We start from the raw sequence: 22500 nt of genomic DNA on the forward strand, positions 1-22500 counted from the left end.
TCACCTAATACTGATGCACACATTTACTCTGCACTATAAATACATATTTTAGACATTATTTGTTGATTTAGAATAGTCAAATACCGTATTTAATTTTTTATTTATATATACACATACCTTCTGTGTATTCAGATGCACAGTCCGCCGCCGCCTCCCAAAGATTGGCTGCTGCGCCTGCCATTTACTTGCCTTTAGGCAGAGAACATGCTGGAAGTTGTAATTTTTCTTCTTCCTAAATTCTAGAAGTAATACCGTTACCATGTCCACATTTCCCAGCATCCTCAGTTTTGCCCATTGGAAAAAATTAAAGATTAAGTAGGTTCCTTGTACCATGTGATCTCGTCTAGTGACAGAGTATTCCTGGGAGTTGAGGTTCCATTCCTTTTTTACATGCATTAGTAAAAAAGCGATTTAGATAAGATAAAACAACAACTCCCAGGATCCCGTTGGGTCATAGATTCTTTATTAGCTCATCGGGACTACAACTCCCAGCATCCATCGGGGTCGCTAGATTGTCATTGGACAGGTTAGAAGTCCACTCCGTTAGGCCTGTTTTACGCGAGCTCTTCTCTGCAAAGAATGCCGGGAATCGTAGTTTTCAGACTGTTGTTTTACCTACAGATCAGATCAGGAGGACCACAACTCCCAGAATAACAATGGCTTTCCCTAGTCTTATTGGCCAATGTTAATCCTCCATTTAACAGCAGGACCACACCTCCCAGAGTCCTTTGCTCTCAGGTTTGCTGTGGCCTCCCACATGTCTGCTAGCACAAAGGCTGCTCATCAATAGCAGGTAATGGCTTTTATAATGCGAATCTGTGCAAGTTTGGGTGGATGTGGGAATATTTTTTTATATATGTATATGTGTTTTTTCTATGAGCTAGTGTCCAAAAGTATGGGGTTTTAAGGTGGATACATGACGTCTCCCTGGTAATGAACATGCTGCAGTATATAATGATGCTGAGTATCTCTATACACTCCAGTCTCTGATAATGAACATACTGCACTGTATAATTATTCTGACTTTATACATGTCCTCCCCCTGAAAATGAACATGCCGCACTGCATACTAATACAGAGTATTTCTTTACACTTCAACCCCCTGATGGTAAACATGTTGCACTATATAGTGGTGATGAGTATCTCTATATACTTCAAACAAGCTCTTAGAACTTAAATCTGCATTACCAATTCCCTGTAAATTATAATTGTGTATGAAATACTGAGCATATCTGCAGTACTTTTTACTTGCTAAAACGCCTCCTGTCTAATCTGTGATCCCTTAATGAGCCCCCAATGAGAGCTGCATGTGTTTTATAGTCTGTGTGATATGTCTTTGGGGTATTAGAAAAATAATTCAAGTATTTTTTTTATGGGTCTATATACAGTATAGGGCTTTGTTATGTAAAAAATATAATACACACACACACCTGGAAAAATAGGCAGGTTGTGTATTACCCAGAAACAATTTGTACTAGCCAGGCAAAATTATTTAAATACACCTGTAAATACATGTGATTTGTCTCGTATCTTGTTGTTTAATTGTTTCCTCTTTTTTCCCCCCTCATTCTGCATCTATTACCACCACCTGCATCCAACTGGTGTCTCCCTGTTACACTCCTTGCATTCTCACTCTCCCTGGATATCCACACTGGCTGTCGCACATCTGGAGTATCCCTCAGCCACGATCTCCCTTCTGGGGGTGCTCTAACAAGAAACAGTAGGGAGGGAGGAGGAAGATTGGACTCACTCTTTGGATACACCAAGGTCAGGAGAGGGTGACCATGAATGTCACGCATGTGGCTGAAAAATGACAATCACTGTGCACTAGCCAGATCCCTCTCCTCTCTCCTCTGCCCTCCTCATGTTCCCCTCTTGTCTTGCCCTTGCACCCGGTGGTAAATAACGCTTGCTCTGGCACGATCACATTTTACCAGCCGTGTTTGTGTGTGTGTACATGCACATACATGTCTCCAAACATTGTGTAGCACTACCCATAACAATGATTTATTTGTGTTTCAGGACCGACTTACCAGGAAGATAGGAGTTTACAGATGGATGGCACGATGGAGAAGGCCCCCGATTCCTATGGTAAAGGGAATAAATGTGATGGTTAGGCTCATGTCATTCTCGTGAATAGAATCTAAAAAAAATCATATTTCTAATTTGGTTATAATGCACCAAAGTATTCTGGAGTGAGAAACGATAACCGGTAAGAGTTCTCCTCGACTAGTTTCTTGTTAAAAGAGGGGTGTAACTGGACGCTTCTACAACTAATAGGTTTTTAAATTGCAAAGTGCAACCAATAAAAATGAAGTGTTATTACCCAAATATATATAATGTATCAATGTACAATGAAATATGAAAAATACAAATATCTCAAATGCAATAATATATCTAACCTTCACCAAATAAATGTGAAAAAATAAATATATACATACTGTGTGTATATATATATATATATATGTATATATATCTCTATATCACTTGTTAGCACATTCACATGTCTTAGGCAGGTCTGCAACCCTGCCTTTCACCATTATCCCCAGCATACAGCACTTCCGCTGCAGCAAGGGATTCTGGGAAATGACATGCAAATGAGCACACAATGTCACCTTTTGTCCGAAAAACCATTGTTACATATATATAACATGTGAGGTAAAAATAAAGCAACTCTAAACCCTTGAGTTGGACCGTTCTCCGGTCCCAACGTAGTGCGTCGTCTTCCAGATAAGGAGAGCGCTTGTTGGTCATGTGGAGAATATGTGAAGTAAAGAAATAAAAATAATGGTGTAGCCAATAGTGAAAGTGAACTATTTATCTAAAAGAATGTGTTGGTCCCACTCACAGATTTCTTCTAATTAGAATAGCATATCAGAGATCCACCTCTCTCTGATGGGAACACTGTAATGGTCCCACATCTGAAGGATGTGTCTTTCAGTCCAGTGTTTTCTAGAAAAGTAAAGAGAACTCACAATAGTGTAGTATATCCAATAGAAATCTGTATTGCACAAAAACAGATTACAACATTTTCATTCACATTTCATACATGTGGAGAGGGTTTCATTCATTGGAGAGAACTAGTTGACGATCCCTGGCGCTCTGCCGGTCTCTGCCTGCTACCTCCTTTGCATCCGCATACGTCACTTCCTGTGACTTCTCTAATCAGGGCGGAAGTAGTCTCTCTGGTCACTCGGCTGCCAGTACTTGGATCTCAAGTCCTCCCAGGAAGAGATTCAACGCGTTTCGCTAGGCTTCATCTAGAATCATGTACCCCATTACCTTATTTCACTATTTATAGCCAATGCCTTGCTCTAATCTATCAATCAATTTTTTAAAAGAGTACTTTATAAAGATGTAAGTGGCGATTCAAGTATATTGCATACTCTGCCGTTCAACACATAACGGCTAATCAAAAAAAGGGAGAAGGACATGGGGAAAGCAGCAATGAAAGCAGCAAATAATCAATTGTGATAGATAAATACAATACAACAATAATACTGGCTATAATAGTCCTATGATTTCTACATATGTTATTATAAGCAGATAAATGATCTGCACATAACATTATAATTAACACACATACTATAATATAATTTATTACAAAGCTAATCCTAAAATCATAACGACGCTTGATGCAACTCTAAATATTGAAAGGGAAACTCCTATTAAATACCGTATCAATTAACAAATGTACAAAGTCTATCTTCATATTGGCTATAAATAGTGAAATAAGGTAATGGGGTACATGATTCCTGACGAAGCCTAGCGAAACGTGTTGAATCTGTTCCTGGGAGGACTTGAGATCCAAATACTGGCAGCCGAGTGACCAGAGAGACTACTTCCGCCCTGATTAGAGCCGTCACAGGAAGTGACGTATGTGGATGCAAAGGAGGTAGCAGGCAGAGACCGGCAGAGCGCCAGGGGTCGTCAACCAGTCCTCTCCAATGAATGATACATATGTATGAAATGTAAGTGAAAATTTCGTAATCTGTTTTTGTGCAATACAGATTTCTATTGGATATACTACACTATTGTGAGTTCTCTTTACTTTTCTAGAAAACACTGGACTGAAAGACACATCCTTCAGATGTGGGACCATTACAGTGCTCCCATCAGAGAGAGGTGGATCTCTGATATGCTATTCTAATTAGAAGAAATCTGTGAGTGGGACCAACACATTCTTTTAGATAAATAGTTCACTTTCACTATTGGCTACATCATTATTTGTATTTCTTTACTTCACATATTTTTCGCGTGGCCAACAAGCCCTTATCTGGAAGACGACGCACTAGTTTCTTGTTGGTAAGATTTCTTCCCCGTATTATACATGGAATATACGAGTAGTCTCTAGTTTTGCCCCTTTTGCTGCTTTGTCAAAACGGTTTAGTTCCGAAAATATGATAATTTTTCTTTGTATACTGCTGACCGTGTAAAAGGCTTTTGCAGGCAAGAATCCCTGCCCCGTAGAACTTGCAATATGATTATTTTGGTGCCTGAGGTAAAGTGACTTGCCCAAGGTCACACGCAAGTTCCCCCCTGGTTCAAAGTTAATGTAATTGTTTTCAGAGTCTGTCTTTACTCACTGAGCCACGCTTTCAGCCCTAAATTATGAGCCAAAAATAAAATATCTACAAAGCTCCTACAGGCTTCTGCCTGATCAGTGTTATGGTAGAGGCAGGAGCTATTATTTTATTTATTTTGCGTTTTCAGGGCATCAGACTACACCCAATTTAAGGGACCAATTCCTCTTAGGACCAAAGTGTACCAATGGCAGTGCTCTGTTTAACCCCTTGAGTTCCCTATGTATGTCCTGTACCCCCGGCCCCCCTGCTCCAAGCAGTGGGCTTTAAATAAATGGAGCACCTGCTGGTCAACTTAAGGCCCATTCAGAAAGACAAAATACCCCTGTCTGTACTTCATTGGGTGTGTGCTTTCAGAAAAGATATACTTTAGTGTGGTATGGTTTGCCTTGCCAAGGATGTCAACATCTGAGATTACTTATATATAAAATGTTTTACCAGGAAGTAATACATTGAGAGTTACCTCTCGTTTTCAAGTATGTCCTAGGCACAGAGTTATGATGACAAATACATGGTTACAAATACATACAGCAGGGCCCCGCTTCTCGGTTCTCCGTTATCCGGCGTTCCGTTTATAGAAGGGGGTCGCCATCTGCGCATGTGCAGAACGGGCGGGTGCGCCCGGCGCGCATGCGTAGACCGCAGGTTGCGCGCGCATACCATAGGTTGCACATGTGCAGAACTGCAAAAATGCCGGTTTGCGCATGCGCAGAAGTGAAAATCGCCGGATCTGCTTTCAGGCGATTTTCACTTAACGGCGGGCCTCTGGAACGGAACCCGCCTTATACCAGGGGCCCTGCTGTAGTTACATTAAGTGAGCAGGTTCTACATTATATACAAAACCTTGCATGCACAGTAAGAGATCATATATATTATAGGCGTATGTCACGGTTACAGACCAGTTTAAAATGAGACAGCTTTAGTTTTGAAAGAATTTACATTGGTGGCGGCTGTGAGAGTCTCTGGTAGATTGTCCAGTTGTGAGGTGTACGGTAAGAGAAGGAGGAGCGGCCGGATACTTTTGTTGAGCCTTGGGACCATGAACAGTCTTTTGGAGTCAGATCTCAGATAAGTGCTGCATATGGTAGGGGTGAGGAGCTTGCCCAGAAAGTATTTGAAGGCAATACAGGAAAGATGAACTTTGAGCCTACACTCAAGTGATAACCAATCTAGTTCTTTGAGCATTTCACAGTGATGTGTTTTGTAGTTGCATTGGAGAACAAAAAGGCATATTGAATTGTGAGGGTATGAAGTTTGCTACGGTGGGTTCGGGGTGCTGAGCCATATATTATCTCCCCATAGTCGATAATTGGCATTGGCATCTGCTGTGCGATACGCTTTTTGACCAGAAAACTTAGGGAGGATTTGTTCCTATAAAGTACACTTAGTTTGGTATAGGTTTTGGATGTCACGGTATCAATGTGCATCCCAAATGTTAAATAGGAGTCAAAACATATGCCCAAGTATTTAAAACCAGTAACAGGAGTTAGGGTGGTATTAGCGTTGGTTCTGATCTGGAGCTCAGTCATTTGAATCTTTTAAAAATGTAGCCTTGGTCACAATTACCATTGTTAATCTTGTCAGTGTTTAAAAACAGTTTGTTTTGGGAAATCCAATTTTCTAGTCTCAAGTCAGATTGATGTATGTGTTTAAGGTTGGTGGGGCTAGGGCTGTTTGCATATAAGATTGTGTCATCTGCATACATGTGTAATGAGGCTCCCTTAAAAGCTGTAGGAAGATCATTGATGAACACTGAGAAGAGTAGGGGCCCCAGAACGGAGCCTTGAGAGACACCACAGGTGATATTCAAAGGGTTGGAGTTAGAGCCTGAGATACACATTTTGGGATCTACCTGATGGGTAGGAATGAAACCAGTTTAAAGAATGCTTCCCTATTCCAGAGCTCTGGAGTTTGTTGAGCAAGATAACATGATCAACATTATCAAAAGCCTTTGCAAAATCTAGATTAGTAATCTTGATATATTTTTCTTATAATATTACGCGGTTTCAACAAAGATTCCCAGCTAGAAATATTGGGGGGGACATATGTTACCCATGTCTAAATTTCTTGTGGCGTGTACCCTTGGAGTATGTCTTTTTGGGGGGGATCTATTTATGCTAGGAGCTGTCACGGGAAGTCCAGGTATTTACACCTTTTTACCAGGATCATTCACTGAGCAAAACAAGATGGTAAAACAAATTGTAATTTATTCTATGGAAACAGACGTACACACAGTGGATTACAAAATACAAGAGAAAACACACTTACTGGGGGCCTGGGCTAAAAAAACTAGACTTTACTATGTGAAATAAGAAGTAAAACAAATCTTTAGTTTGACCGGGACTTGTCCCGAAATGTCCTGGAACTCAAATCGGCATGAAGTTCCTGACGCCACCACTGTATCTGCTCCGGAGCTGCCAAAATCCCTTGACTGGGAGATAGTACCAAACGTCCTGGTACTCTTTTCGGCTTGCAATCCCAGCCACGACCTCTACATTCTATTCTCAGAACTTGGCCCCGAAAAGTGGGACTTAGAAAATTTCTCGCCTTGAAATTTCTGAAGCCATCTCGCTGCTATTTCTCTCAGAGCATCTTTTGGTGATTTCGAGTTTGCCGCTGCTGTCTTGGTGCATAATCTGTGAGAATCTCTGTTCCGGATTGGCTGAGGGTTTCTTCTAGTATTTCAGAGTTCATTCATGAAATACTACAGCCAATCCAAGCGTGGGAAGAATCCTACCAGCCTATCGGAGCGCTGCCAGTCTATCTGAGCCGGGCAAGCATGGATTCAGATTCTGACAAGGTTATGCGCCAACCTGGCACCTCTGCCACTTGTCAGTCAGAAGCCACCCGCTGGGTTAGGCTCTTCACAGTCTGGTCTGGGGCAAATGGTGGTCCGATTACTTCCATTCATCCCAGGACGTGAGTACTTGAACCCAGACCGGGTGCCCAAATGGCTTTCACACCTTGGCAACCTCCTGAGGCTTTCATGTTCGGGACCCAAGCAGACTTGGTGGCACCAAGCTTGGTAGCCGCATGGTCTCTTGGAACCGTGGACCTGGTTCCCCAGCTCATATACCATGCACAATCATGTACGTTTATACAGTTTAATAAAAAGGTACTTTCACATAATTTTTTTAAGTCCTTTGGTTATAGGGAATAGAATGAAAAAGCATACAGGTTCATTTTCACAAACCTTATCCCCACACACTGAAAACTGGACATAGATTGTTAAAACTCTGGCAACCTCATCTATGGTTGGAGTACCCCCAGAACCCCTATACCAGGTTCTGGGTGATCAGGGCATTAACTGGGCATCCCCCCTTATACTAGGGACCCCGTTACTGTTTCAGGGATGCTTTGCACCTCTATGCCTCATTTACCTTTCTGGTCTGTGCTGAAGCAGGGAGTCCTATCGGTGAGTCACGCAAGCGTTTTCAAGAGGAGATTTTGCCGGAGCAATGTGTCATTGTAGCCGAGAATCCGACCTGATTCCCGTGTACATTTTTGGGCATTTTGGGTATCCAGCAACTCTGGAACCCCGCTACCTAGGCACATTCTGACAACGCTTTCTCCTTAAAAAAACCCTTGCAACTCATAGCCTAGCAATCTCTGCTTGCTGGCACACCTGGAAAGGTAAAACACAGAAAATTCTTTGTCACACAATTACATATATTGCAGATACAATAAACAGGTCCAAGAGCTGACACTCTAAAACCCCAAAATGGATCAGAGGTAACCAGCCGAGCATAACACCTTTATTGATGGCCTGGTTACCCCTTCACCGTCAAAGGGGCTACTTTTGCCTTGCCAATAATGGAGTGCACTTTTTTCAGCCCTTAAATATTGAGTTGTAAAGTGCCTTACACAATCGTACCGTATTGGCCAAAACAGTATGCAAACCTTTACATATTTAGGAGCAATGTACTTGGGAGATTCAGGGCAATAACATTTTGTATTTATGTCCAAGATTACATTGAATTGAGCGAATTTGAGACATTGTGAGGCAAAGTGGGCAGTGGTCTCTTCTCATAAATTTACATTGTTTTCAACAAAGATTCCCTGCCTGAAATGTTTGTGGGGAAAATCTTGTTAAACACACACAGCTCCCTGTCTTCCCATCCTGTGATCTTTATTGGTTCTTTGATCAGTACAGGGTGGGTTAAGGGTAAAGAAAACCTTAAGAGGCCACCAAAGAAAAGCAACTTGTAATTCATTTCCCCATAAGTGAAAGCATCCAAATCTTTGTTATTGGCACAGTTGAGGGGGATCACCTAGCAGATTCTCTTTATGGCATCCCCTTAACGTCATATGGGACGACTCTCTGGGGGTCCGTAGGATGTCATGTGATAATTGCTAATTTTCAGAGGGTGGGGGGGGGGGGAAATCTTGGAGCAGGGAATGCAATGGGAAAAGAATAGATGGGAAGCCCCTTCCTTTTTCTATTGGCTGACACGACAACGTGATTGCTACCCCAAGCAATCGTAGTCAGTCTCGGAAGAACCCGTACGAAAGTGTTAATCAGACACAATAGGTCAGAGGTGTTAAAAGCAGCATTTTTTGTTTTTATTTTGGATGTACCTGAACCAGTATCCCCAGATGCTGATCTGGGGACATCACAGTTCCTGAGATAATTGTGGTATTTAAAAAAAAAAAAAAAAATTCTTATTTGTTTTGTTTTTTTGTTTGCTTCTTTTTGCCCGGTGGATAAAACTGTTTACATCTTAGGAAACGAAGGGTTGCTGGAAGTTGGGGGACCTTGGCTCGTCTCAGACGGACTCTCTGGTTCAGGTAATGTGCAAAAAAAAAAATACATACACTCCCACAAAAAATTAGCGACACACTCCTGTGTTAAATATCAGCTCGCACTTTCAGTGTTGTACCAGTAGAACGCTACTGAATGAAATGTGCAATGAATTGAGACATGGTTATTTTCTTTTGAGTAGTCCATAAAGGGGTTATGTTGAATTTGTGTTGTCACTTAAGGTGCTGGATGTGCACGGAGACGTTGCGGTTCAATGTGTTATTCAATAAGTTACGTTTTTAAAATCAATATAACTCTTACTCCTTACTATGCCGAAACATTGGGGGATGGATGCAGAGGGCAGACACATGGCAAAGTGATCCTCCCAGGGCAGGAGGGGGATGTGCTTGTTGGGAAGGAGGTGTGTACAGTCTTCAGTTCTTCACACTTCTCCTTCCCTCTTCCTTCCTGGTGCATGTTCTTTTGCGTTGGTGCCTCTAGAAAGGAGGGAGAAGGAAGAGAACCATATCACAAAAGTTGCTGACAGATGAACAGGGGTCGAAGTGTGATGATACTAGTGGGTACGGCGTACCACATGTTTTTTTTTTCTGCACAGACTTTTGTATAAATATATGAATATGAATACAATTCCCTTCACCCTTGTCACGGGAGACCAGGTCTTTTAAGAAATTTAGACCGGGATTATTCAATAGGGAAAACACAGTAGTGAAATAAAATGGTGTTTATTTGGATAAAAACCTCGGAAACAACAGAAATACAAAAGACAGAAATATACACACTTACTGGGGTCTGGAGGATGAAATCTATCCTTTCGTAGGTGCAGGGCGCCCGCTTGCAAGGGCTTACCCTGACCGGGACCTCGTCCAAGGCGTCCTGGAACTGATTTCGGCAACAAATCCCGACCGCTACATTCGATTTGTAGAACTTGGCGGCAAAAGACAGGACTTAGTCTCTGCTTGGCAGACTTTCCTAACTTCAAAACAAAACTAATTGCTCTGCTATTTGCAACAGAGCAACTTTGAAAAGCCCGGCCAAACTTCATTGACACAAGTCACTGGATGGTCTGGTTCTCTGCCTCGGCCATCCCCTTACATAAACTCCGCTAAGCTAGCCTTAGCATGGAGGTAGGAGGAGCGACCAATCAGAGTGTGGGAACCCTATCCCACTAGCCAATAGAAACGGGCTTGTCTCTTGGCTGACATCAAAGGAGGAAGCGTGCCAAGCCGGCTCGAAAAGCCGTGTTAGCGGGAAATATGATTTAGCCAATTGGAGAAGCGCCTACAAGCTGTATCTCCCCCAGCTAACTCATTGCAACCCGCTGGGCAGGCTCCACCAAGTCTGGCAGATGCAAAAGGTGTCCCCACAGGGTGCCCTTTGTTCTCCGGACCTGGCAATTCGCCCTTCCTCGCTCACCAAACGTTCTTCTCACCTATGGACATCCTCTCCTCTTAGAACTACGGACTCTATATAGACATGCTGGCGTCTATGCAGATGCCCTTACTGTATAGAGTCTTCTAACAAATGTTTAAAACATTACAAAGTACACTTTAATAAAGTATACATATTGGGGAGCCTTATACTTATAAGGGATTTGGGATATTTGGGATCGAAATCCAGGAGTCTGGGGGACACTGGGTTGCCTCAGTGAAATTCACCCCGCGTACCGGCAAATCATGCCGCTCGCCGGGGAGAATTAAAGGACTACCGGTAACTTCGGCCCCCGAACTCCTGCAAACAAAATACAGGTAGTCCTTGCTATCCAACGTTTCACTTTACAACGAATGGCATATCCAACGCTTTACAATGCAACCCTATGGGCCGTTTTTTGACGGCAGAATGCGTTATCCAACGCTCACCGCCACTGATTAACATGGGACTCACTTTACAACAGTTTCGCTATCCAACGCTACGTCCAGAACGGATTCCGTTGGATAATCGAGGACTGTCTGTAATTGTATTTCTACCCAAATATCCCCCCTAAAACTGACACACAAGAAATCTCACAGTTCTAGGGCCAAGAGAATATGAAAGCAGAAAAAAGCAGGGGTCACTTTATTTTCAACATGTATTATCCCTGGTCACTGGCTTAGGCTACAACCCCAGTGTCTGTGCTGCATGCGTGCCTGCCAGGCTAGTGGCGCGTGCAGCTGTGTTCCCCAGTCTGTGCAGGGAGAAAGATGGGGCGTGGCCATGACGTCCCCCGGCAGGTTCGCCCTCATTGGCTCAACCGCCGGGGGCATGGCCACTGCGCTTGTCGCCACTACTGAAGACAATTTGACTGTCTTCAGGAAAAACTGGCCGTGCGATGTGACGGCCATGGGAGCTAGTTGGTCCGGTCCCATTGAGGGGCGGTTCTTGTCCCTGCAGCTCTCGCCATAGCGTGCGCTCGGGCAGGCACCGGGGACTTGGCCTTATGGTGCTTCTGTAGCTATCAGGAAAGCCCTAGTTCAGGAGTAACTAGAGGGCTTAACCTTTATTAGATAGCCTGTGTCACGGGAGACCAGACAGTTTACACCTATTTACCAGGATCATTCATTGAGCAAAACAGGATAGTGAAATAAATTGTAGTTTATTCACAGAAATAGGCATACACACAGTGAAACACAAAATACAGACAAAAAGCACACTTACTGGGGGTCTGGGGGTCGAAAACTAGATGCAGGGAACTCTAAATAAGAGTTTTCCCTTGACCGGGACTTAGCCTGTAATCCTCTGGTTCCCAAATCGGCGTGAAGTTCCCACATGCCACCGCTCCCTTCTCTTCTGAGAACTTTGGACTTTTTTGACCCGGGGTTAGTACTAAATTCCTGGAACTAAAATCGGCCTGCAATCCCAGCCGTGATCGCTACGTTCAATTATTAGGACTTGGGTGCAAAAAGTGAGACTTAGAAACTTTTCGGGCAGGCATCTCATGTTAAACTGAAGCCGGTGCTCTGCTATTCGCGCAAGAGAACTTTTGAAAAGCTCTTTCTACTGGGGATCTACAATCTGATTGGCTTACGGCTTCTTATAGTATTTCTGAGCTTCATTCACAAAATACTACAGCCAATCACAGCGTGGGAACTTTCTCAGCAGCCAATCAGAGTGAAGCCGGTATGGAAAGCCGGGTCTGCGGGAAATCTGAAATTGCCATGGGACATGTGCATGTTTGCCACCTCTGTCCCTGGCTATCTCATGCCACTCGCTGGGTCAGGCTCCCCCAGGTCTGGCAGAACAAATGGCAGCTCGGATGACTACCATTGTTCCCAGGACGTGGGTACTTGAGCCTTTCCCTGCTACCCAAATGGCTTTCACACCTCTGACATCTTCTGGGTGCTTTCAATTCTGATGTCCAGCAGACTTACTGGCACCAATTTGGTAGTCCTGGCAGCCTGTCTGAACATCGGTTTCCGAAAGTCCCAGCTCATTACAGAACACTTCAATCTATATATATATAAGACTGAAATAATGTTTGTGTGTGAATTTGTGCTCGACAGCTCATTTGCCTGCGGGTCACGCAGGGAGGAGCCAGGCAGAGAGAAAAGACACACACTCACACTCACAGCCTCCTCACACCGTGACCGCGTGCGCCTCTGACCATCACCGCACACCGTGAGCAGCCTCCTCCGCTCACACCACCCTCACCTCACACCCGCAAACACACACACCACAGCCACCACCCCCCACCGACTGTCAGCAGCGCCTCACCTCCCCACCCGCCGCCGACACAGCTCCTCGCTGGGGGGATGGACAACACCACTTCCGCCGACAGCCGCCTCTGCCCCACCACACCGTCTCTCAGCAGCGCCTCAACTCCCCACCCGCCGCCGACACAGCTCCGTGAGGGGGGGGCAACCGCCGCCAGTCCCCTCTGCCCCACCACCCCCCACTCTCTCTCAGCAGCGCCTCACCTGCCACCCGCCGCCGACACTAGCGCGCCACCGCCAGTCAGCAGGGGGGGAGTCAGGAGAGGGGGGGGGAAGCCCACACATAAATACACACTGACTGACACACTGACTGACTGACACACTGACTGACTGACACACTGACTGACTGACACACTGACTGACTGACTGACACACACTGACTGACACACACTCACTGACACACTGACTGACACACACACACTGACTGACACACACACACTGACTGACACACACACACTGACTCACACACACACACACACTGACTCACACACACACACACACACACACTGACTCACACACACACACTGACTCACACACACACACTGACTCTCACACACACACACACTGACTGACACACACACACACATTGACTGACACACACACACACACACTGACTGACACACACACACACACTGACTGACACACACACACTGACTGACACACACACACACACTGACTGACACACACACACACACACACACACACACTGACACACACGCACACACACTTCCCCCCTCAGTCAGCTCAGCTGCCAAACACACGGGGGGAGCGGAGCTGTGAACGGGGGGGGGGGGAGGGAACGCAGCTCTTAACAGGGGGGGCAGAGCTGTGAAGAGGGGGGGAAGAGAGTGGAAGGGAGTTGATGGGAGGGAGGGGGAGCGAGAACATTATATCCCGGGCAACGCCGGGTATATCAGCTAGTGTATTAATAAAAAGAGACTTTAATACATTCCTAAGTCCTGGGTATGGGGATTAGAATAGAAATTATATTTTATTTTCTATCAACCTGTATTCCCCACACACTCTCTATTGGACTTAGACTGGACCCTGAGGGTTCCCTCGCAACCTTATTTACGGTTGGAGCACCCATGAACCCAATATAGGTTCTGGGCTACCTGGGCATTAACTGGGGTACCCCCCTTAACCAAGGATCCCCTCAGTTACAGGGACACTTTTCATCCCTGTACCACATTTACCTTTCCGGGCATTGCTGAAGCAATTGTTTTCAAACTCGAGATTTAAAAGTGGATGTATGTTATTTCTGCTGAGCAGACATTTATTTCGATAAATATCAGTATCTTGGTACATTTCGTAATCTCGTTATCGTGGGAAATGTTTTGTTACTGCCCAAACTACTTCTAGTTTTAGGTACAAAATTTCTGCACCAAAAATCCATAGGCTACCTGCTACATCTAGGTAAATATATACAGTAATGTATCTGCCTAATGAGAAAAATGAAACCCTGTGTATTATATTAATGTGTTGTCTTTATAAACAGGTTGTCTCAATGTGGAGCCTGGAAAGATGCTTGGAGGGGGGACGCTTGGTGTCGAGACTCACCAGGGGGGTCAAGAGAGAGAAATCCATCCAAATCCTGGCGATGGTGAGTCATTAAGCTTGGGTGAAGAAAATGGAGTAACTAGTGCTATTTACGCAGAATGAACAACTGTCCTTCGCTAAGGATTAGTAGAAGTAAAAAATGTTACCCTGTAACATTGTGACGGATCAGGGGTAACCAGGCTCTCAAAGGTCAAGCCCATGAATGGTTACCCCCATGAATGGTTACCCCTGATCCGTATATAAGGGTTCAGGAGTGTTGGCTCTTGGACCCAGTAACAATGAATACTTTACATGTACTTTCCGTTAATAAAGTATTTTTTGTGTCTTTATCTTTCCGGCATGTCGGCGAGCAGGGATTGCTAGGGCATGAGTTTCAAGGGGAGTTTTGCGGAGAAATTGTTGTCTGAATGTGCCTAGGTAGTCTGGGTACGGAGTTGTCGTTTCCCCATAAAATGTACCTGGGTATTATGCCTGATTCTCGGATACATACAAGTACATTATCACAGCAATATCTCCCCTTGAAAACGCTTGCACGACTCGCCGCTTGGGTTCCCTGCTTCAGCATAGCCCAGAAAGGTAAATGGGGCACAGGGATGAAAATGGTCCTGTAACTGTGGTGATTGTCACGATGGACCCAGCTTATTAACACTTTTAATTACCGGGATCATTGATTGAGCAAGCAGAGAGATAAAAATAAATTGCGTTTATTTACCTAATGAACGCACACAACTATGTTACACAAAAATACAGTAAAAAGACACACTTTAGAAACTGGGATTACAAAACTAATCTTTCCTAATTGCAAACACACAGCAAAATATTCCAGGCCACTTTTCATTCCTGTGGCCTCTTGCTGTTGAATTCCGGTCATTTAGCCTCTGAGAAATTTAGATGATTTACTCAAGAGCTGGAACTTCTCAAATGGGACTGAATCTCAGGTGAATCACACAAGATGGAACTGATGAAACTCTTAGATGGAACTCTTAGAACTGATGAATCTTGAGCGGGGTTCAAATCTGTGATGGTGATAAAACTCCTTTTCACCCCACCCCCTCCTTCTTGATGTTACAGTAGAGAACAACTTCCCCATGGCCTGCACCAGCTTATAATACCACCCGGCCAAACCCCCTTTGCTCAGTGACAGAATATCTGGTTCTAGTCAAAGAATCCCCCCAGTTGCTGGCCAGCTGTTTAAACCCCTTTGAAGCTCTAACTCTTGTATACATCCTGGAAGGCATCTCCCCAGGTCCCTTAAAAGCCAGGCCTTCGGAATGGTGGGTCATAACCTAGCAGGGTGAATCTTTTAATGTATTCTGTCCCCTGCCTGTCATGTAAATCTCCCCACCTCACATAACTGTAACCTACACAAGGGCCATGCCCGATTATGCTTTTACACCCATGGTACTATTAATAAAATCATAACAGTCTACATGTCTCTCCTAATCGTTTGCATACAAAAAAATAGAACATAATCGTTTGCATACAAAAAAATAGAACACTAGGACATTCCTTCAAACATATCAAGCTTGGGGGATGGTTAAAACCCCCATTCTCTTTTCCCTTATTCAAAAACATTGTTACCATACTTCATACATTATATGATTTCCCCCCTGAACCCTATTTTAATCAAACAAACCTCCTTTTTATACCTGGCTGGAGTGTGGGGATATACCCCTTGTGTCCCATTTTTACCTTTTCCTGCTCTGTGCTGAAGCAGGGCATTCCAGCACCTCTGCAAACGGTAAAACACAAACGGCAATTGTCTCATATTTTGCACACAGTCACAGTAATGCATACACAATGCCCGGGGCCAAGAGCTGACACTCTAAGACTCCAAAACACAGGTCAGGGGTAACCAAGTGGGCTTGACCTTTATTATAAGCCTGGTTCTCCCTTCCCCCTCCACAGTGATCCCTAGGTTAAGGGGGGTACTCCAGTTAATGCCCAGGTAGCCCAGAAACTGTATTGGGTTCATGGGTGCTCCAAGCATATATGAGGTTGTGAGGGGATTCCGAGTCCAGTCTACGTCCCATAGATAGTGTGTAGGGAATAAGGACGGATAGAAATAAAAGTGCATCTTTCTATACTATTTCCCATACCCAGACACTTAAACAGGTATTAAAAGTATATTTTTATTAATACTGTGATAGTGCTGTAATGTATTGTTGTGAACTGTAAACGAGCTGAGACTTTCAGAACCGATGCCCGGTCAGGCTGCCAGGGCTACCAAGTTGGTGCCAGTAAGACTGCTGGACATCGGTGTTGAAAGCAACCATAGGATGCCAGAGGCATGAAAGCCATTTGGGTAAAAGGGAAAGGCTCAAGTACCCACGTCCTGGGAACAATGGTAGTCACCCGGACTGCCATTTGTTCTGCCAGACCTGGAGGAGCCTGACCCAGCGGGATAGATGGCATGAGATAGCCAGGGACAGAGGTGGCAAACTTGCACCTCTCCCTTGGCAATTTCAGATTTCCCGCAGACTCGGCTTTCCATACCGGCTTTGCTCTGATTGGCTACTGAGAAAGTTCCCACGCTATGATTGACTGTAGAATTTTGTGAATGAAACTCCAAATACTATAAGAAACGTCTGAGTCAATCCGATTGGAGATTTTTAGCGGTAGAAGTGTGGGCGGGCTTTTCAAAGATGCTCATGTGCGAATAGCAGAGCAACCGGCTTCGATTTCAAGCCAGGAAAGTCTGCCCGCCAGATTCTAAGTCCTGTTTTTAGCGTCCAAGTTCTAATAATCAAATATAGCAGTCACGGCTGGGATTGCAAGCCAATTTTAGTTCCAGGAGTTTGGTCCGGAACCCCCGGTCAAAAAGAGTCCAAGTTCTCAGAAGAGAAGGGAGCGGTGGCGTGTGGAACTTCACGCCGATTTGGGAACCAGAGGATTTCGGGCTAAGTCCCAGTCAGGGGAAAATTCTTATTTGGTGTTCCCTGCACCTAGAACAGTCTAGTCTTTGACCCCCAGTAATTGTGCTTTTCTTCTGTATTTTGTGTTTCACTGTCTATGCCTATTTAGTTCACTATCCTGTTTTGCTCAATGAATGATCCTGAAAAAAAGGTATAAACTGCCTGGTCTCCCGTGACAAACACATCCATGGTCACATTTCTTCTTCTTTTTTTTTTTTAGTGAGGGGTGTGTGTTAACAATCCTTGTCTTTTTGTGATTGACGTTTATAGATCTACTCGTCATCATTGGACAGTGCAGCATGCTCATTATAAGCTTATGGAGATGCTCGCCATCCTTTTACAGTGCAGCATGTTCATTATCAGGGCCTGGAAGTGTATAGAGCTACACTGCATAATTATACAAAGCAGTATGTTCATTATCTTTCATTGGGCGTTGGTTAAACCGCTATGTGGGAAAAAAATTTTTACATTTTCTTTTCTTAACCCTTATAGGGGCCAGCAAAGTATTGACGAGCAAATTGTGAAACCATCATTAAAAATGGCTGATAATTTGTTACTGAGCACTTTAAATTTCCGTATATTTGAACTGATCATTCAATCATACATTTTTTACAGGGTGTGGTTCCTTGTGTCAGAACAAAGCAGATGATTCTGGGATTGATCTATATGCCACAGGTTGGGCAATGGAAGAAACCATCCCTGCTTATTACCCCACAGAGAAGAATTGCACAGATCCAAACACTGCCGAAATCCCACTAAAGGAACCGGCACCACCTGCTGCAGAAAACCCAACAAATGCCCTTGAAAACAATCGTGAAGAAATTGTAGGAACGCAAGCAACCTCTGATCCCAGTGAGAACACTCCGGGGAATGCAGAAGCCGTAGATGTAAATAAAACCCACCCGGCCGTGCCATACAAACGCAGCGAGAGTGGTAAAAGCTTTTGGGATAAACCAAAATATACCTACAAACACTTAAACCAGAAGGATCAGAAGAATTATATATGCATTGAGTGTGGGAAGAGCTTCATATATAGGTCGTATCTTGTGGTGCACCAGAGAACACACACAGGGGAGAGGTTATATGTCTGTATTGAGTGCGGGAAAGGTTTCACCCGCAACTCTTACCTTGTAATACATAGGAGATCCCACACAGGAGAGAAGCCATTCCCATGCCTCGATTGTGGGAAAAGCTTTACAAGCAACGTAAGTTTGGTGAAGCATCAGAAAACGCACAATGAGGTGAAACCGTATACTTGCATTGAGTGCGGGAGAAGTTTCACAGATAGCTCCAACTATGTCAGGCATCAGATAATCCATACTGGGGAGAAACCGTATGCATGCGGTATATGCTCAAAAAGCTTTACCAGGAATTCACACCTAGTGTTGCACCAGAGAACACACACAGGGGAGCGACCCTACACCTGCCCTCACTGTGATAAATGCTTTACTAGCAGCTCGAACCTAGCTAGCCACCAGAAAACGCACTCTGGAAAAAAGCCCTTTGTTTGTAAGGACTGCGGGAAAAGTTTCACACAGAAATCATATCTGGTTACACACCTGAGAAGTCACACTGGGGAAAAGCCATTCGCATGCGATTGTGGCAAACGCTTTGTAGTGCGATCGTCCCTGGTGAAGCATCAGGCAAAGCACACCGGGGAGAGGCCATTTGGGTGTAGCGTGTGTGGTAAGCGTTACATACGGAGGTCTCATCTTAACGCGCACAAGAAGACACACAAAGCAGAGCGGCCATATGTTTGTTCTAAATGCGAGAAGACTTTCACTCGTAGGTCTCATCTCCTGGCCCATCGAAAGAGTCATAAAAGGGAGAAGCCTTACACATGTGTGGAGTGTGGCGATTCCTTTACACGCAACACCGCTCTGGTCACACACCAGAAAACACACAGAGTGCCGTTGACAGGAGAAGATGAGGAGGAAGACGATGATGATGATATGTAAAGAGATTCATGACACAAAATAGAGGATTGCGTGGTTTTTTTATATTCAGAATAGGGAGGAATTTACAGGGGCAGTCCCTCCTAGGACCAAAATTCACAGGTCACAGGTCAAATCCCCACTTATTTGTACTTGTGACAAAAAGCTTACGTATTGAGATTTCTAAAAACTGACCAATCTTTTTAGCCCCTTTTCTGTCAGCATTGCAAGCCCTACTGGCAGACAATAGATTTATGACTGCCTGTTCTGTTTAGGTTTATGCCAGGCACTGCAAATGACGTTTTTTGCTGCAATTTTACTCTATTCCAAGTTTTATGAAAGTTGATGCAATGTTGAAGAATACAAAAAAAAAATCCTGTTACATTCCTTTAGGATTTTAGGCCTAGACCTCGAATACTATTAAACATGCTAGAGATGGTATTATGTGGCTTAATGCTTTGACTTTCTTGACACTTTTAACAAGTGTTCCTAAGAGGGGCTGCAACTTTAATTCAAAGATTTGACACGTGCAGTATAGTGGTTAAGGCTTACATTTCAGAATGAGCACTGTAATGGTAAAGGCGTTGGTTTGTTATGGTTACGGTGGTAGACATGGTGTAGAGGTTAAGAAGTCGGACTGAAAGATAGTGTGGTATGGTAGTTAAGATGTGGTATAGTGAGTACGGTGTTGAAATAGAAACTCAAAATATTAAAAATTCAAAATACTGTATTAAGACTGTCATCCCAGCTGGAAGTTGCACAGATTTTTTGGAGTGCTTGGGAATTAGACCTTGCATACATTTAGGATTGCACCTCGTGTGTTGCTGTACAAAAGCATCTGAATTATAATTGTGAAGGGCTTGTGATATAAGGCGCCCAATAATTTTTTTTTAAATATATGTATGTACACACAACATCCCATGAACTCCATATAAAGAGCAAAATCATGTTTCCGTCTCCCCTCCCAAAATAATTAGCTATTTGTTCTAATAATTAAACCATAACTAAATTTGACAGATAAAGCTACTCCCTTTTTTGTGTGTGCGTGTTTAACACAAATGATTGTATATATTTTTTTAATAATTGGCATTTGGATAGCTTTGTAAATACAAAATTCCCCATAAATATTTTTATTGAACTTTTAATCTGTGATTATCGTAGTAAATGAAAAAAAAGTTTAAAAATGTTTTTTCTGTGTATGCCAATAAGGAGATTTGAATCATCTTTACGTGGGGATATTGTGGGTTGAAGATGATCTACATTAAATGAGTCTTTGGGTGTTGCATAAAATGGTGTCTCTACGGATAAGAAAGAAAATTGAGCAAAAATACGTGTGTGTGTGTGTGTGTGTGTGTGTGTGTGTGTGTGTATAGTTTTTAAAGACTACAGCTATCCCAATACTTATTAATATCAACAACAACAAAAATCAAAACACTAGCAAATCTGTTCATTACACCTTAAGTGGTGTCAGAGCTAACTTTGTGTTATCTGATCCTACTTACTTTAAACTTGCATGTAATTTTCTGACATCCGCTTTTTAAACTACTTCCTGCTAACGTGTTTTTATTTTATTTTTCTTAATACATTTTTGGAATATTACAGGGTTGAAAAAAATCAGATTTAAGCAATTATTAACTTTATATATTAACTATAATCTGTTTTAAATTGGCTCATTAAAGTGATAAGATGCATAGATGAGTCTTATTACTGGTATAAAACTTTTTATATATATATACAGTATATATATATATAATTATAATTTTTTTTCATGTCAGAAATGTTTTTAGCTCTTGCTTTGATTCATGCAAATATGTTGTTTTTGATGGTTGGTTTAAATCCAGAGTCCCACTTACACGGTCCAATAAAATCTTTTTAGAAATCCAATTTACTTTCCCGTTTTTTTAAATTCCAATCCTAAATGTTCTCTATGAAATCCTCCAGCGGTTTCTAATTCCAGAGAGATATCCAAGTAAAATCATTTTTGCCGGGTCTGTAAAATATGGCCGCAGTGAAGACCTGACAAATGAGTCAAACTTTGGGCTGGTTGCTCAGTTCTTACCTCCATTTTAGGGCTGATCAATTAGGCCGTGCCTACGGCGACGCGAATTCGCCCGAAAACAAACGTATTGCCGCCGCCACGTGCGCTTATAGTGCACGCGACGTCAAACCCGCCGCCGGCAAAATTTGATTTTTCAAGGGCCGTCACGTGACGGCCCTTGAAGAAATCAAATTGCGGGAATGCCACGATGCGGCCGACCGGCGAAAGATAACGGGTGACGTCACCCATTGTATCGCCGTCGCCATCGGCGGCACTATAGGCAAAGCCTTAGTGAGAGCAGTGTGCGTTTATGGGGCTTTTGCTTACAGGGTTCAATTCGAAAATCTATTAAACATCTTCTACTATGAATATGAAACAGTTAATACTTATGACGTTGGCCTATGTGCTATGTATTTTTGGTGTATACGTTAACATTTCAAATGTATTTGCTCTTGTGTGCGTCTATGTACCAACCTTATTTTTCTCAATGTGCCCCTTTTTTTAACCCTTTGAGTGCCCTATAGATGTGGCTACTATGTCATGGTTTCTGACACTCCTGGGGCCCCATGATGTAGCCACATCTTAATCCTATTGCTCATTTTTGTAGGGGAGATCGTGTTCTGCGCAAATGGGATCCATTAGGAAGGAAGGGGCTAGTCCTATCTTGTTCCATCATCTGTGATCGCGCGATCACGTGATCTCTACAGAGGAGGGATTGCGAGCGACGAAGGGTCGTGGCTCTCTGGGGCAGCACCTCCGGTACTCCAAGGGGTTAAGTGTCAAAAATGGTTTTAATAAAATATTTTTGAGCTCTGATGTTAATGGTATTTACTATGAAAAAAAAATGTTTGTGTCAAAAAAAAAAAAAAAAAAAAAAAAACCTGCACTACAATAGTCCATTGAGTTGAATCTGGCCTAAACCCTAAAAATATTTGCATACGTTATGGGCGGAATTAAGTTGCTATGTATCAACTATTTGTTCCAACACAGCGGCTGTTTCATTATGTTACCAGAATGTATTT

At 43.4% G+C, this 22500-nt stretch overlaps 1 protein-coding gene and 1 long non-coding RNA gene across 5 annotated transcripts in view; one reads left to right on the forward strand and one right to left on the reverse strand.

The window, feature by feature from the left end:
- LOC142495706 (uncharacterized) overlaps positions 1-22500 on the reverse strand; it is a 48011-nt gene that overhangs the window by 1143 nt on the left and 24368 nt on the right. Inside the window, exon 2 of the long non-coding RNA XR_012801800.1 lies at positions 118-2086. This is a non-coding gene — a long non-coding RNA (uncharacterized LOC142495706). The remainder of the gene's footprint in view (positions 1-117; positions 2087-22500) is intronic.
- LOC142495703 (uncharacterized) lies at positions 640-20738 on the forward strand. 4 transcript variants are annotated; one of them, XM_075601550.1, is made up of 6 exons: positions 640-793; positions 1683-1767; positions 2023-2091; positions 9309-9371; positions 14530-14634; positions 18122-20738. In XM_075601550.1, exons 3-6 carry the CDS (start codon positions 2055-2057, stop codon positions 19462-19464), a joined length of 1548 nt encoding a protein of 515 aa, XP_075457665.1. In that variant the 5' UTR covers positions 640-793; positions 1683-1767; positions 2023-2054; the 3' UTR covers positions 19465-20738. The 4 variants fall into 4 exon arrangements, with proteins under 4 accessions (XP_075457665.1, XP_075457664.1, XP_075457666.1 ...); XM_075601549.1 differs by having other exon boundaries at positions 657-793; positions 1673-1767; XM_075601551.1 differs by lacking the exon at positions 1683-1767 and having other exon boundaries at positions 713-793.

Source organism: Ascaphus truei, chromosome 5 (assembly GCF_040206685.1).
Source record: "Ascaphus truei isolate aAscTru1 chromosome 5, aAscTru1.hap1, whole genome shotgun sequence".
Taxonomy (NCBI): Eukaryota; Metazoa; Chordata; class Amphibia; order Anura; family Ascaphidae; genus Ascaphus; species Ascaphus truei.

Bases quoted from the DNA above. Each gene is read 5' to 3' on its own strand.
- LOC142495703 (XM_075601550.1), top strand. From the start codon at position 2,055: ATGGATGGCACGATGGAGAAGGCCCCCGATTCCTATG. The intron at 9,372-14,529 runs GTAATGTGCAAA...CTTTATAAACAG, and splicing joins AGACGGACTCTCTGGTTCAG to GTTGTCTCAATGTGGAGCCT. The intron at 14,635-18,121 runs GTGAGTCATTAA...CATTTTTTACAG, and splicing joins CCATCCAAATCCTGGCGATG to GGTGTGGTTCCTTGTGTCAG.